Consider the following 14,200-nt stretch of genomic DNA (forward strand, 5'->3'; position numbering starts at 1 on the left):
AAGTCTTATATCCAAAAGAAAAAAAAAAAGCTGATGTTTCAGTTTTCAGTGTTCAGTTACAATAAGACACATTTGATTTCAGTACAAATACATTTTTGATTACTTATGTTTATTTCTATTGTCATTCTTATGTTAATCTTTAAAAACTATATAGACATATTTAAAAGGGTTATAAAAATGACAATAATATCAAAATGAAAACAAAATAGAAATAAACTATATAGATATATATAAATTGGTTTATACTGAACCCCGAGCAACAATTAAAACAAGTGCTATTCCTGTGAATATTCCATGGTTCTAAAACAATGACCAAGTTTAGGTCTGTTTTCACTACCAGAGTATGATACCTTTGTTAGTCACCTCATGCCTATCAATCCATAAGTCCATCCCCAACATCCCACTGTCCTCAGTTTGAACCACTACACCCTAAAACAACTCTGTTTTTGAGCCAGTTAAGTCCAATTAAAATCAGCAAAACATCATTGTCCTTGTTCATTAGCTTAGAATAGATGCTTAAGCAATCCTTAGATGTACATTTCTAAATTGGTGAACTAATACATGTAGCAAAGTTGTCTTTGTGGTTTTCAAATGTGGGCTTTAGTTCTTCAGTCCCCCCCCAGAGCCATTCGCTTTATAACAGTGTTGCACCACTCACACAGTCTCTAAAACCATTTGGTTAAATCAATGACTTGAATTATTCAACAACTGATATTATCTACCCATGCCTTTGCTACAGTTTAGGCCACTCCCACAGACAATTAATTTTGTGACTTGGAAATAGTTATAATGTTGTTATAATAACTATTGAAATACCCAACTATGATGACCTTTTCTGCTGAGAAACCCAGAAATGGGAAAAAGGTCCATAGCCACTTATATCGTCCTTGGGTTTTTTAGAGTAGACGGATAATAGAAGAAAACAACCAAGGTGTGGACTAAATTATTTTGTAGATAAAAATACTTAATATGGATTATAGACACAACCTGAAATCACAAGATGGAAGATTATAGGATAATAAATGACTAAATCAATCGTTTGCACTGAGATGCAAATCATTGCAGAGAGTAGGCACAGAGCTTCAGAGATAACCAGCTAGGCGTTTAGCATTACAATAACATTCCGAAGATACCAATCCCACAAACATGAAAACATTCTTTACTGACAGAAACCGTTTACCAGTCATATTAACTTTAGTAGCCTACCTATGCTTTTAAAGGTTTATCTTAAACTGTCTGAATTTCTCAATTTTTATAAATATGTAGGCCTGTGTAAAGTTAACTCCTGTATAAAAAAACTCAGCTAGCTATTATAAGTCAGCATCGTTAATTTGGACAATTCTGTTAGGTAAGTGCAGTCTGTATCAAGACGTTCGCTTAAACATACTATGCTTTAATTGAAAGTCTCTTTTGGACTCTTTTCTGCGATTCGGTTCTTTCAAACAGTTCATTTAAAGATTCATTTCAGAAGCAGTGATTCTTTTACGTACTAACGTAAATACGTCATCATGTGTTGAATTGTACATGCTCTAAAACGTTTAATGAAGCCAAATCTAGACACGCCTGGCTTTTCTTTTACTTTTGGGGCTTTATTAATGGGTGGTGTTTACTGCAAAGTTCACGTCAGTTTATTGCAGTATGATTCAACACACAAAAATATAAAAATATATATACATATATAAAAATTATTTAGTGCCTAAATATATTTTGCTGTCACATTAAACCACACAAACATGCGTTTAGGTTAAAAAAAAAGAAAAGAAAAGAAAAAAAAAGGTTTTGGCAGACAATTTACTAGTTATAGAAAATGGTATTCTACAAAATATTTATTGTAATAATCTTATAAACCGACTATGACTGTTTTACAAATCCTACAGATTGAGTTTGAGAAGCGGCTCAGTCGAATCATTAAAAAGATTAGACGCAAAAGAACAGCACTACTTTATTGTCGCAGTCTTAATCCGGACTCAAGCTAGTTTTATTTGGGACGTGGTTGAGACATTTGTTTATGTCTCAGCGTTCTGTCCTCCGTCCCAGCGTTTTCCCTCTTCACAGGGCAACACTCCAAGACTACATTTCCCATGATGTAATGCTCTTTATTCTCCGTCTTGACCGACTTCTCCCTGCCTCCATAGGCCAGAGGAGGCTGAGTTTAGGGAAAGTATCGACGTTTATGCTTGTCAATCAGCAAGGAGCCGTGGGGAGTGAAACTGGAGGGAAGGTCGACGATCGGAACGGATTTATTTTCTAGTCCAAGAAAGCACATCAGCGCTAATGCGACCATAATGTTTTGGAAAAATAAGGAAAAACTGTATATATTTTCAAGAAAACTGTTTTGGTTTACTTTGAAATAAGGTTATCAAGCAAAGCTTTCACTACGCCGAACTTGGCGAGTATCACTCGCTGCCTCGTTGCATTTCAGCTGGAAACAACAACAACAACAAAACAGCGGATTATTTACACCGAGAAAGTGTGTAAACTAAAATAAGGCTCAACTTCAGACGGATATTGCTGTGCTTGAACATACGGTGTTTGATATATTGCTTTCGCCAGAAGAGAGGACTTCATCCATAGGAGTTTGTGTCGCTGTCGGGAAGCTCTTCCCGTGTGGACGTGCTGGAAACCGAGAGTGACGGTATTTTTGTTTGTTTTAACAAACGCACTAAAAACACTTGGGCGCAACTTCCACCTCAAATTGTGGGACTTTGCTTTCATGTGTTGCAGGTTGAAACACGAAACTTAAAGCGCTTATTTTCCTGGAAGGTTAGATGAAAATGAGCGGAGGAGAGGTGGTGTGCACGGGGTGGCTCAGAAAGTCTCCACCTGAAAAAAAGTTACGGCGTTATGTAAGTACCGTTTTAATCTTATTCAAATGCACTGACAGTGTTGTAACCGCAGGACTGTTGGAGCGAGATTCATGCAAATTTAGAGTACGATTTCCAACAACCGCATGTCAATCACTGCTCCCGATCTTTCTGTTGAGGCTTTTTTTTGCGTTCAAAAATGCTGACGATCTAGGAATAGTTTGAAAACGGGATCATTTCCTAAAAACGCGTGAGAGAGTGTATGAACGTTGTCTGTGTGTTCATAACACTGAAATGGTTTGGAAATTCGCATGTGCAAAATCCTTATTTGTGGGGTCTTGATCTGTTCTGTAGGACACACCTACCGGTGTTAGAGAGAACTTTTGTTTGTTTCTTAAAGGAGCATTAAGTATAAAAAAAAATTCTGGTTAAAAGATTTACTCAAATTAAGAGAATTTATTTTGAGAAATATCAGTTAATAATGTGCACTATGAGACCCCTCGCATGCCAGTTTTGTAGAAAAGGCAGTTTTCTTCTACATGGGGTGGGTCGCCCCCTCATGGGCGACGCCATGTTGACATCACATGACATAACTGTCCAAGGTACAAATAATAATTACAACAAAAATTACGTTTGCTTACTATAGCAAATTTAGCTAGAGGTTAGGGTGTAAACATACAAGTAGGCCTGCATATAAATAGTTCCAAGCGCAAACAGAACACAAGGACGGTCACAGAACTTGTGGTATTCTGGTCAGTGAGGTGCAGCAGAATTGAATCCAAGAATGTCCATGAGTGGACGCATGTACTATGAGATGGGGAAACATATACAAAAAAAGAACATAACAAAGTGTAAGAAACAGAACAAACTTCATGAATCTATTGCAATAGAAGTCAGTTCAAGTCCAAAGTGTCTAGTACAGTTGGAAATGATAAGAGCCAAATGTGCATTAACCTTAGTGATGCTTATTGTTTTAATGGTGTGTGGCTTGACCCAAAGACACCAGTATCATACATCTAAATCTAAACGTTTATGTTCAGTTTACTTGTGCAAAAGTTGCTAGCAACATTGTTTTATGCAAGAAAGGTACAATTTGTTTGCAGTAGGCATTGCTCTTTTGAAATCTAATGACAACTTTTAAGTGTGGCTCAAGCCGAAAGCTATTGTTTATCTGCATCAAGGTTTCAGAAGACAGTGCTGATATGGATGGATTAAATTGCAATTAAATTTAATGATTTAATTTGCACTGCTTGCACCAATGAATATTAAACTGAAGGCTGGTTCCTTGATCCGTGTATTTTGAGTGTTTTGTATTAAATATACTGTCACCTTAAATTTGCAAGGATTTCAAGGTTTTTCAAATATTTCCCCAAATCATATGAAATGCCTTTGTTTGCTGCTACTTTAGTTGCCAAGACAACCCTGAACACTTAACTCTCCATTCTGTCTGCACAGGATGACTCAATGCATTTAGTCATTCACACATCGTATTTGTACCGTGGGGTCTTCCCTTCCTCTTAGTGGTAATATACACCAATAATCCGTAATGAAATCACTCACTTACAGCTCTGCCTGCTGTCGAACCCCAACCAAACATGTTAGAAATCTCCTTCAGGCTCAAGTGATGCTTTTTTTTTATTGGATTCCTTTAATCTGGTGGAGCTCTATTAGAGACATTGCATTGGATTTATGTTTTATCTCATTGTGCAATCAACAAAACAGTTTAGACTCAAACAGCCAAGTGTTTGGCATATATTGCCATTGTTTAGAAGGAACATTCGAATGGCAATTATTTGGCCTTGTAGCTAATGCACAGGCTTGAGAGACTGGGTGTGATTTCACATGCTTTGAGCTTCCAGAGTAAACGGTAGTGTGTTGAATGTGATGAATGATATTTCATGGCTCCAAATCTAATTAAAAGGATTTCTGAGCTCATCCACACAATGCTATAATAAGATTAAATCCAAGAGAGAACAAGTGCTTTGTTGTAACACACAATGTTCTCAAGTAATTTTTTTTAGATTTCCTCCTGCTTGAGACATGTTTGAGCAAAGTGATTGTGGAAAAAGCCTTTGTATTTGTTTAGTTGGTTTTTAGAGTGAGATGAGAAACTTCCTTCCCTTTATCCCTCCTTTCTTGTTGAGGTAAGTTTACAGTTTAGGTTTACTGTAAGTGTTGTCCTCAACATTAGTCTCAGGGTGTACTCACACTAGGCACGGTTGCCATGAACCGGGCCCGAGTACGATTGTCCCCCCTCCCCCTCTGGCCTGCACTCACATAGGGTTTCAGCATTCGTGCCGGAACACGCTTACGTCATTATGGTGCGACGGTTTCGGGATAAACAGGAAGAGCGGCGCTCTCTGAACACAATGGAGTCCATCGCTCTGTTTTCTTTGTGGATAATTTTGTGTCGTTTGGTCCACGGTGGTCCACAGCCCTCTCACAGCCTGTTGTTAAACAGATGTGTCGCCTTAGTGGCGCGAAAATTTTCGCGTAATCGTGATGCTCGTATGAGGAGGTTTGCAAGGTACCAGCTGAAGTGCAGCAAAGACTTTGCAGTTTTGAGTTTTTATGCGTTTTGTCCAGCTGTTCTTGTATGCTCTCATCTGCCCAAATTTCCAACAAGCATTGCACCTCTGCCGTAGACCAAAGCGACCCTTCCCCCGCCATGTTGGTTTTGGAGCGTCGCAAAACCGTGACGTCACGCATCCTGTTCCGTGCTCCGGCACGGTTAGCGCTCACACTGCATGCGAACCGCACCCAAGTCCAACTGAACCGTGCTCTGGCCCACCTCTTCCAAGCGGGCCAGGGCCGGCTAATCGAGCCGTGCCCGGGCACGGTACGGAGCACTCACACTAGTCAAACGAACCGCGCTTTGTTGGTCAAACGCACTCGGGCACGGTTCAAACTGGTAGTGTTAGTACACCCTCAGTCTGTTTTCTGGTGCATGAAACTGGAGTTGTCTCAGTGTTTCACATGTGGCTGATTAGGACCAGACTGTTTTTATTGGAGCCGGGTGGCTACTAAAATACTTCTCCTCAAGAGGAGCCCCATGCCAGGTGTACGGGCCTATCGGTGATTCTATATCTGTTTTTGACCAGTGCATTGATCAACAATGATTTTAGATACATATTGCAATTTCTTGTACTGTGATCGACTGAGAAACTTCAGATAACCCTGTCATTTTTATTTGCTTCAGAAGACTTGTAGACATCCTCCAAAAATGTGAGTTTTTATTTAATTTTATTTTAAAAAAATTTAGAAATTAATGTTTCTTGAGCAGCAAATCAGAATATAAGACGGATTTCTGAAGGATCATGTGACACTGATAAAAATGGCTGCCAAAAAATTCAGCTTTGCACAATAGAGAACATTTTTAATGTTGCTTAACAATAAAAAATTCTTTAGCAAATAAATGCAGACCTTGGCCAGCATAAAACTTCAAAAGCATTAAAAAAACATGCTGACCTCAAATGTTTGAACAGTAGTGTTTGTTGTTCTAAATCCATTGTTCATTATCCCTCATTCTGTTCCCTCTTATGTCTAAATTAAATGGAGCTCTTCTTGAGTCTTTAACGATCGTTTTTAGGTAGCTTATGTACTGTTCATGTTTGGAACACTTCTGAAAAAATCAGAAAGGACATGCGGCCAGGCAGCTTCAAAACAGGATCTTGTTTTATAATTAAAAAGATGACTATCATTTGCATCTGAACCAGCTGGGAATTTGAATGCTTTGAACATGTTATGAAATCATAACAGTGGAAATGACACAATCGCACTTTGTTGCATTATGAAAGATCTGAGATGGTGTCTAGCTTCTCACGAGAAGTTTTTGCATTTTATACTCTAAATTGTACCGTTATGAGGACTAAAAGGAAACCGTAGATCAGCAGAATTTTCAGAAAAATTCATTGCACATTGTCTGAATCTTCTAGTGCTGCAAAGCATTTAGCGGCATAGGGTCAAAAGTCTGATGTTTTTTTGACGGTTTGGCAAAAGTTCAAGAGCAGAGCAGATCATTTGACTCGACTGTTTAAAGGAAATGTTCTTGATGCTCAAAGAGCACAGTGCTTTTACAGAGGGTCGTCTCAGACAAGTAACTAACTATTATGAGAGAAGCATAATTAAAAAGGCTGCTTGAGTATAAAAAAAAAAAAAGGAAAAAGTTTGTTTTTTTTGGCCTGTCCATGCGAGACATGTGACTGGTGGCATCAGAAGATCATAAGTTATTATTCCCCACAATAGCCACACCATGTTCCTCAAAATGGACTATGAAATGAGTTAAAAATGTCCATTGCGGCTCATTTTTTTTTTTTTTTGTGTCTTAGCAATTTCCATTTGGCCTCATCCTCTCTTCATTGTAAACTTCTTCTTTCACACCCTTCTCATAATGCTTGGAGAGACTAATTGTGAAAGAGGCAAATTAAGTTGGGAACCCGTGAATGAATGAATAAATGAATGAATGAATGGTACGGGAAAGTAATGTGGCAACTCCGAATAAAGCCTGGAGTGTTAATGTTCACTTTGAGACGATTTAATCTCATATGATTTCTTATATGGAGCTCATTTGGATACATGCTTACCATCATTTTCGGACTATAAGTCGCACCTAAGTATAAGTCGCATCAGTCCAAAAATACCTCATGACGAAGAAAAAAACCTATATAAGTCGCACTGGACTATAAGTTGCATTTATTTAGAACCAAGAACCAAGAGAAAAAAATTTTCAGGGGTAGACTAGAGGAGCACTGAGCAGCATAGAGTGCCCTCTCGTGGCTGGAGAAGGTAATGTTTTCTCTTTGTTCATTTCTCTTGGTTCATGTCAAATACATTTTTGATAAATAAGTCGCAGAACCAGCCAAACTATTAAAAAGAGTGCGGAATAGTCTTTATTTAGATTATAGTCCGGAAAATACAGTATGTATATTTCACTTTAAAGTTTAGTTTAAAATGATCTTGTGTGTTTTTAAAAACACAAAATTCACTTTTAAAGGATATGCGTATTTAATCAATTAAAACCAATCAAACGTTCTTGAAAATCAAAATGCCACTCCCTTTTATTTAGTAGCCAATCATTGTTAATATAACTTAAACCTACTGGCTAATTAAAAATATAGGGGCTAGTGCTGTTAAATCGATTAATTGCGATGAATCATTTGAAATGCTAGTGAATATGTTATTACATTAAAATGTACATATTATTATTATTATTATTTATTTATTTATTTTTAAGAGTCAACATCAAGTGAGTGATTGATAATTTACAAGCTTGTCCAAATGTAGAATAATTTTTTTTTTAAATATGTAGGCTATACGTAGCACACATATATTCAGTCTTTAAATATGTATGTATTTATGTAAGTAAATGCATGTGTGTATTGATGGAGAGGTTGGCACATAACAGGGAAAGAGAGCCAGAGGGAAAAAATGCAGGAATCTAGACTTGTGCAGCTCAACCCATCTAATCAAGAACACACTCCACCCTTCTGTTTTAATGCAACTCAGCAAACCACTAGGTGCTCTAAGCATTTACAGAGTACTGTGAGCTAGCAAGCCATTAGCAGTGCTATACAATGGCTGCCCTCACTCACTGCCTACATCAGCTGTGTTGAATTCAGTTGGGTGCACAGAAAAACAAAAGAATAGTTCTTTATTTAGCAGTTGAATTATTTATTTTCATCAGGATTCATTAAATCTGCTTAGGATGGGGAAACATAATCGTGCAACTTTTTGTTGAAACAAACATGCACAGAGAACAGAAACAAACAGTGTTTGTAGTTGGGGTTATCGGCTTAGTTAGGTGCTGGTGCAGACATTTTTTCTCATTTGTTTTCTCTGTCTCTCTCACTTTCTCCCCCTCCCCCTCTTTTTGCCGGTCTCTCTCCCAACCCCGCCTGGTCATTTGTGGCCAGAGTAGTTCTGTCAGGTTTGAGAGGGGCCCTGGTAATGGATTGGCTCTATCAATTATTAAATGTAACAAATAAGAAAAAAAAAACACTTTTGCAATATTAATGTGCTTCACTCCTACCCAATTTAGCTTTTCAATATTGAAAATTATTGTCTGAAATTAAAAATTATGGACACACTGGGATGAAAACCAAAACTTTAAATGCTAATTTGGAATTAGCTTTTGTTTTAAATGACTTTGCTAAACAGAGATTATGTTGATTCTTTGACACTATTATTATGTGTATAAATTAATATTACACATAATTTGCCAAAAGAGCAGTATGTTTAGTAACAGAAGATTTTCTGCCTTGAAAGATGATTCCTCTTTTTGGTGCATTGCATTTGACGCTGCATTGAAAAGCCTCAAAGCAAGCAGACATTCTTTATTATTATGACTGACCAAGAGGGTGACTGTTGTATGATAAGTTTGGGATGGGGAAATGCAAATACACACTGAATACAAACTAGTTTGTTTGTATTTCTCTGCAAGAGTCTCACCACACATAGAGTGTTAGCATGGTCCAGTTAGCCCCTGCTGGTAGATGTCGAGTTTACATCAACTAGCAACAAAAAGCATTTTCTTTTCATTGACAACCATTCAAAGTATTCATGCAAAGTTTCAACCATTCAAAGTTGTGCATTCTGAGGTAAACTTGCTTTTTGAAAGCTGTAATGAAATGATTGCATTATAGAAGTAGTGCGCAGGGTTGGCCTTTGTTGACCTTTGATTCGGCCCACAGTTCCAAATAATAAGAAAGGAGAAAAATACACAGAAATAAATCAAGAATTAAAGGGATAGTTCACCCAAAAATGAAAATGCTGTCATTAAAGGGATAGTTCACCCAAAAATGATGTCATTAATGACTTGTTCCAAACCCGTAAGACCTCTGTTCATCTTCGGAACACAGTTTAAGATATTTTAGAATTAGTCCGAGAGCTTTTGTTCATGTCCAGAAAGGTAATAAAAACATCATCAAAGTAGTTAATGTGACAACAGAGGTTCAGTTAGAATTTGTTGAAGCATTGAAAATACATTTTGGTCCAAAAATAACAAAAACTATGACTTGATTCAGCATTGTCTTCTCATCCGGGGCTGTTATGAGCGCGTTCAAGTGTAGTGATATCCGGTTTGCGAACGAATCATTTGATTTAACCGGTTCTTCTAGAACCAGTTCACCAAATCTAATATCTCGGAGTAATTAATTTACTCAAACTGTACACTGACTGAACTGCTGTGAAGAGAGAACTGAAGATGAACCCTCAGCCGAGCCAGATAACGAACAAAAGATTGATTCGTTCTAGAGTTGTTTTCCGCAAATCGGTTCTCTTACGGACAGTTCAATTCAATAAACCGGTTGAAGAAAATGGTTCACTTGTTCTTTTGCGCTCGACTTAAAGACCTCATTGGCGATGACTGCCCTTGATTCAAGCCTTCGGTTTACCCGCGCTCATAACATTAGCACAGAATCAGTTCAGAATTAATCATCAAAAGAACCAGTTCGGTTCAGACGTGCTTCACACTGAATCACACATGCGCAGTTATCATATATGTGGACAAATGCGGAAGTAGCTTCACGACAAACTTGACAACTAGAAAGAGATGCCGATCTTGCTTGTTTTACTCGACAGGTGAGTTGTTTTGATTCGTATCTTTACAAAAAACTTATGATATTATAACGATCAACAAGATTAGTTTTATGGGGCATACACGCCAAACGTGGGGTATTGCGTCTCTAGACCCGTGCGAGAGCGCGTCTGATCCATAGTCTGAACGTGTCTTTGCATTGACTTTGTATTTAATCTACTTCGCGCAAATCGTTGAACTCGCGTTAAATCCGTGATTTATCTTTCCGTTTGATTGATGGCCATCAGCAGTTGGGTAGAAGACAACAAATTCCATCATTCCACGCTCCTTCTCAGCATCATCAAGCCATGCGATTGTTATTGTTTTGGTGGTAAACCCTCTAGTGGCAGGTCCTACAACCTGTACCTTTAAGTCATTTGTGGATTAATGCTTATTGGAGATGCGGACCGTTTCAAACGATTCAGTTCGATTTGGTGAACTGGCTCAAGAAGAACTGGTTAAATCCAATGATTCGTTTGCCAACCGGATATCACTGCACTTGAAGACAATGCAGAATAAAGTCGTAGTTTTTGTTATTTTTGGACCAAAATGTATTTTCGATGTTTCAACAAATCCTAACTGACCCACTGATGTCACATGGACTACTTTGATGAGGATTTTATTACCTTTCTGGACATTTTCAATGGAGAGACCGAAAGCTGTCAGACCAAATCTAAAATATCTTAAACTGTTCCGAAGATGAACGGAGGTCTTACGGGTTTGGAACGACATGAGGGTGAGTCATTAATGACATCATTTTCATTTTTGGGTGAACTTTCCCTTTAATGAAATGAAATGCGCTGTTTTCCACTAACTGGCTACCCGGGGGTGCCGAAGTACAACTGGGTAAACTGGCAGTGGGTGGGTTTCGCAAACAAGAACAGAGAACGACATTCCGGCTCGGAAAGCACATTTTCAAAGGAGAATAACTGACTGTAGCATTGTTTTTTCAGATAAAGAAGTATGCTAACTTAGCATGTATCTTATATACCTGTGTGGCGAATCAGCTCAAAGGGTATATACAAATAATCATTCATAACTAGTTATGATTAATTATAAATATTTAGATCCGCTGTAAGTATTTACTTGACCTCTCAGTGTCAACCGTCCGTCAATTCTAAGAATGTTACTTTCCTGTTTAAGGAAAATTACTTTTTTACTGTACAATACTACTCAGAGCATGTAGCAAAAATCTGCATGATTAGGGACTACTGTTATGAACAATCAATGAATAAGTGTGATACAGGTAAGACTTTATTAACTACAGAAACACTTAAACTAGTCTAACATACACACATATATGCGCACACACACACAAATACATTCATTACATCTGCAAACATATTATGGTATTTTTATGCTTTAGTAGAGTCAAACTTACATACAGCACCCTTAACCTTTAACTAACACATAAGAGCACTACTGAGAGGCTAACATGCTTGCCTGCTAACTATTGAATGTCAACTTTTGTTAAAATAAATGCATATACAACAAAAATTAGTATTTTGTTTTGAAATGGTTATGATATAGGTGAATCAAACTTTTGTGGAAGTTTTCAGTGGTTAAAGGAAGTTGTTTATATATGACCAAAGTCTAAAAACTCTAGTTTTACCCCATTCAGAAACGTAATAGAAAATGTTTTAGACCTCAACAGCTGGAAAGATCCTGACATTTCGGCATCCATACAATCATGTCTCTGCATTCAAAGCGATCTGTGTGGTTTGCTCAGGCAGCTCTAGTGCCTTAGGTGAATGCAGATTCTCACGAGAGCATTACATTAGCATTGGATAAGCATTTGTTGCCCGGTTGATTTGATTTTATTGGCAGGATGGTGTGTGTTTTAGGATTCCTGTGGTGAGGGAACTGGCCTCAGCTGTCGTAACTCATTCACACAGTCTGCTCTCTAGAGGGCCTCCAAAGGCAGCCTCTGTCTGGGAGCAGGGATGGGGACCTGCCCCTTTAGCATACACACACACAAACACACACACACACACAACCATACATTGTCTCTCCCTTTACTCTATGACCTTTCTATTTTTGCTGGGAAGCTCAAGAGTTTTTTATTATTCACCAGGGCTCCATCAGTTTGATCCAGAGCTTAGAAGTTTATATACAGACTATTTACATTCCTTATTGGTGGGAAACTATTTTGGAAACAGTGTTGCATTTGACTTTTCCTGTTGTTATTGTGTTAAACCACTTCCATAGTTAAGGCTGTGTGATTTTTGACAAACATCTTAATTTATGTTAATATTGTAATTTTATGTTTGTTTGTTTTTTTTCTTACTGAATGAAATGTTTTATGAGTGGCAGCTGCATGCTAAAAACTTTATGTAGGTTACAAATCCAAAATAAGCTGAGAAATATGTTCCCATTTATTGCTGTGTCATGCATAATAAATTAGTGCTACCTAAATGGTCAGCTCCATATTCAACATCTTGGCAACATGAAAAACAAAACTGTTATTTAAATTAATGAATTACATGCAAAAAGTTAGTAATGTTAATGTCCCATGATCGTTTAGAAATCATTCTAATATTTTGATTTGCTGCTTAATTATTTGTCAAACATTATCAGTAAACAATTAATAAAGGTTCTTCTCATTTTTGTTAAAATGTGCTCCTTAATATTTTTTTGGCAGTCATATTTTTTTTTAGAATACTTTGATTTAATGGCTAGTGCATCACCATTTCTGCAAAAATATTAACCAGCAAAAGCTATTTTCAACATTGATAATTTAGGAAATGTTTCTTGAGCAGCAAATCAGATTTCTCAAGGGTCATTTGAGACAGAAGACTGGAGTAATGTCTGTTGAAAATTGTAACTAAATGTCATTTAAAAATATATTATGATGGAAAACCTAATTCAATATTATTGCTTGTTTTTACTGTATTTTGATTGCTTGGTGAGTGTTTTTTTTTTTTTTTTTGCTAAAATTAAAATGTGAATATTATGTTGTTGTTATATTATTTTATATTGAACAAGATAAAATAGTAGCTAAAAAGGCCAAGATTTTTCCTGCTAGCACCTACTGTATGTGTCTTGATCAGATTTTCAAGAAGTAGTTTTTTTTTCACAGTTTTTCCCTCTGTAGAGACCCGCTATAGTCATGTGCCGCTAGTGTTATCTGTAGTGTTTGTTTGAAGTGTTCAGTCATTGAGCATGACGAGCTTAGCTAATTATAACTGGCTGAAGTGCTCAGTGGCCCTTTGCTATCGATGCCTTAGACATCTGATTCATAACACGTTTGATTAGCTTTTATTCTTGTATGTGTCATCGTCTGCATATCTAGACTAGCGTTGTTTGGTCAGCTGATCACAAATTAGCCTAAGTGCTGAACTGCCAAAGAATATCCAGCAAAGAGAGGCTAACAGGAAAAGACAGTTTGTAAACAGATGGGAGCTTTTATTTGCAGGGGATATTTGTTCAGTCTTGTTCTTTCCCATGCAGAGATTAGATAAGATGGAAATGGAAGTCTCACACTTTCATTTTCTCCTCTTTTTTTTTTTTGGCTCTCTGATTTCCGTATAACATAACATGGTTTCAGTTTTTCAGTTTTTTTTTTCATTTGTTATTAATTATTTTTATAACTCTTTCTGTACTTTCAGAATGCCCTGCATGAGGCTTTATTTATTTATTTAATTATTTTGAAAGAATTTGATTAAATGGAAACACAGACTTGGCCCTGATTACAAGCCATATCGATTAGATTTGGTTTCCCTTAAGTAGGTGCTATGAATTTGTCAGCACCATTTAATGTACACTGTATACTTGCATATTTTACTTCAATGCATTACTTGTTGAATGGAATGCTCAAAACTAC

At 37.1% G+C, this 14,200-nt stretch overlaps 1 protein-coding gene across 6 annotated transcripts in view; it reads left to right on the top strand.

Annotated features, from left to right (window-relative positions):
- Window positions 1-2,048: 2,048 nt before the first annotated feature.
- The window catches only part of gab1 (GRB2-associated binding protein 1), a 74,361-nt gene continuing 62,209 nt past the window's right edge, over window positions 2,049-14,200 (top strand). For 2 of the 6 annotated variants that reach the window (XM_052545634.1, XM_052545640.1), the window contains exons 1-2: window positions 2,049-2,635; window positions 2,725-2,846. In XM_052545634.1, the coding sequence (XP_052401594.1) occupies window positions 2,769-2,846 (78 nt within the window). In that variant the 5' untranslated portion in view covers window positions 2,049-2,635; window positions 2,725-2,768. The remainder of the gene's footprint in view (window positions 2,636-2,724; window positions 2,847-14,200) is intronic. The other 4 variants (XM_052545633.1, XM_052545635.1, XM_052545636.1 and 1 more) reach the window with 2 other exon arrangements.

The sequence above is a fragment of the Carassius gibelio genome, chromosome B1, assembly GCF_023724105.1.
Source record: "Carassius gibelio isolate Cgi1373 ecotype wild population from Czech Republic chromosome B1, carGib1.2-hapl.c, whole genome shotgun sequence".
NCBI classification, from domain to species: Eukaryota; Metazoa; Chordata; class Actinopteri; order Cypriniformes; family Cyprinidae; genus Carassius; species Carassius gibelio.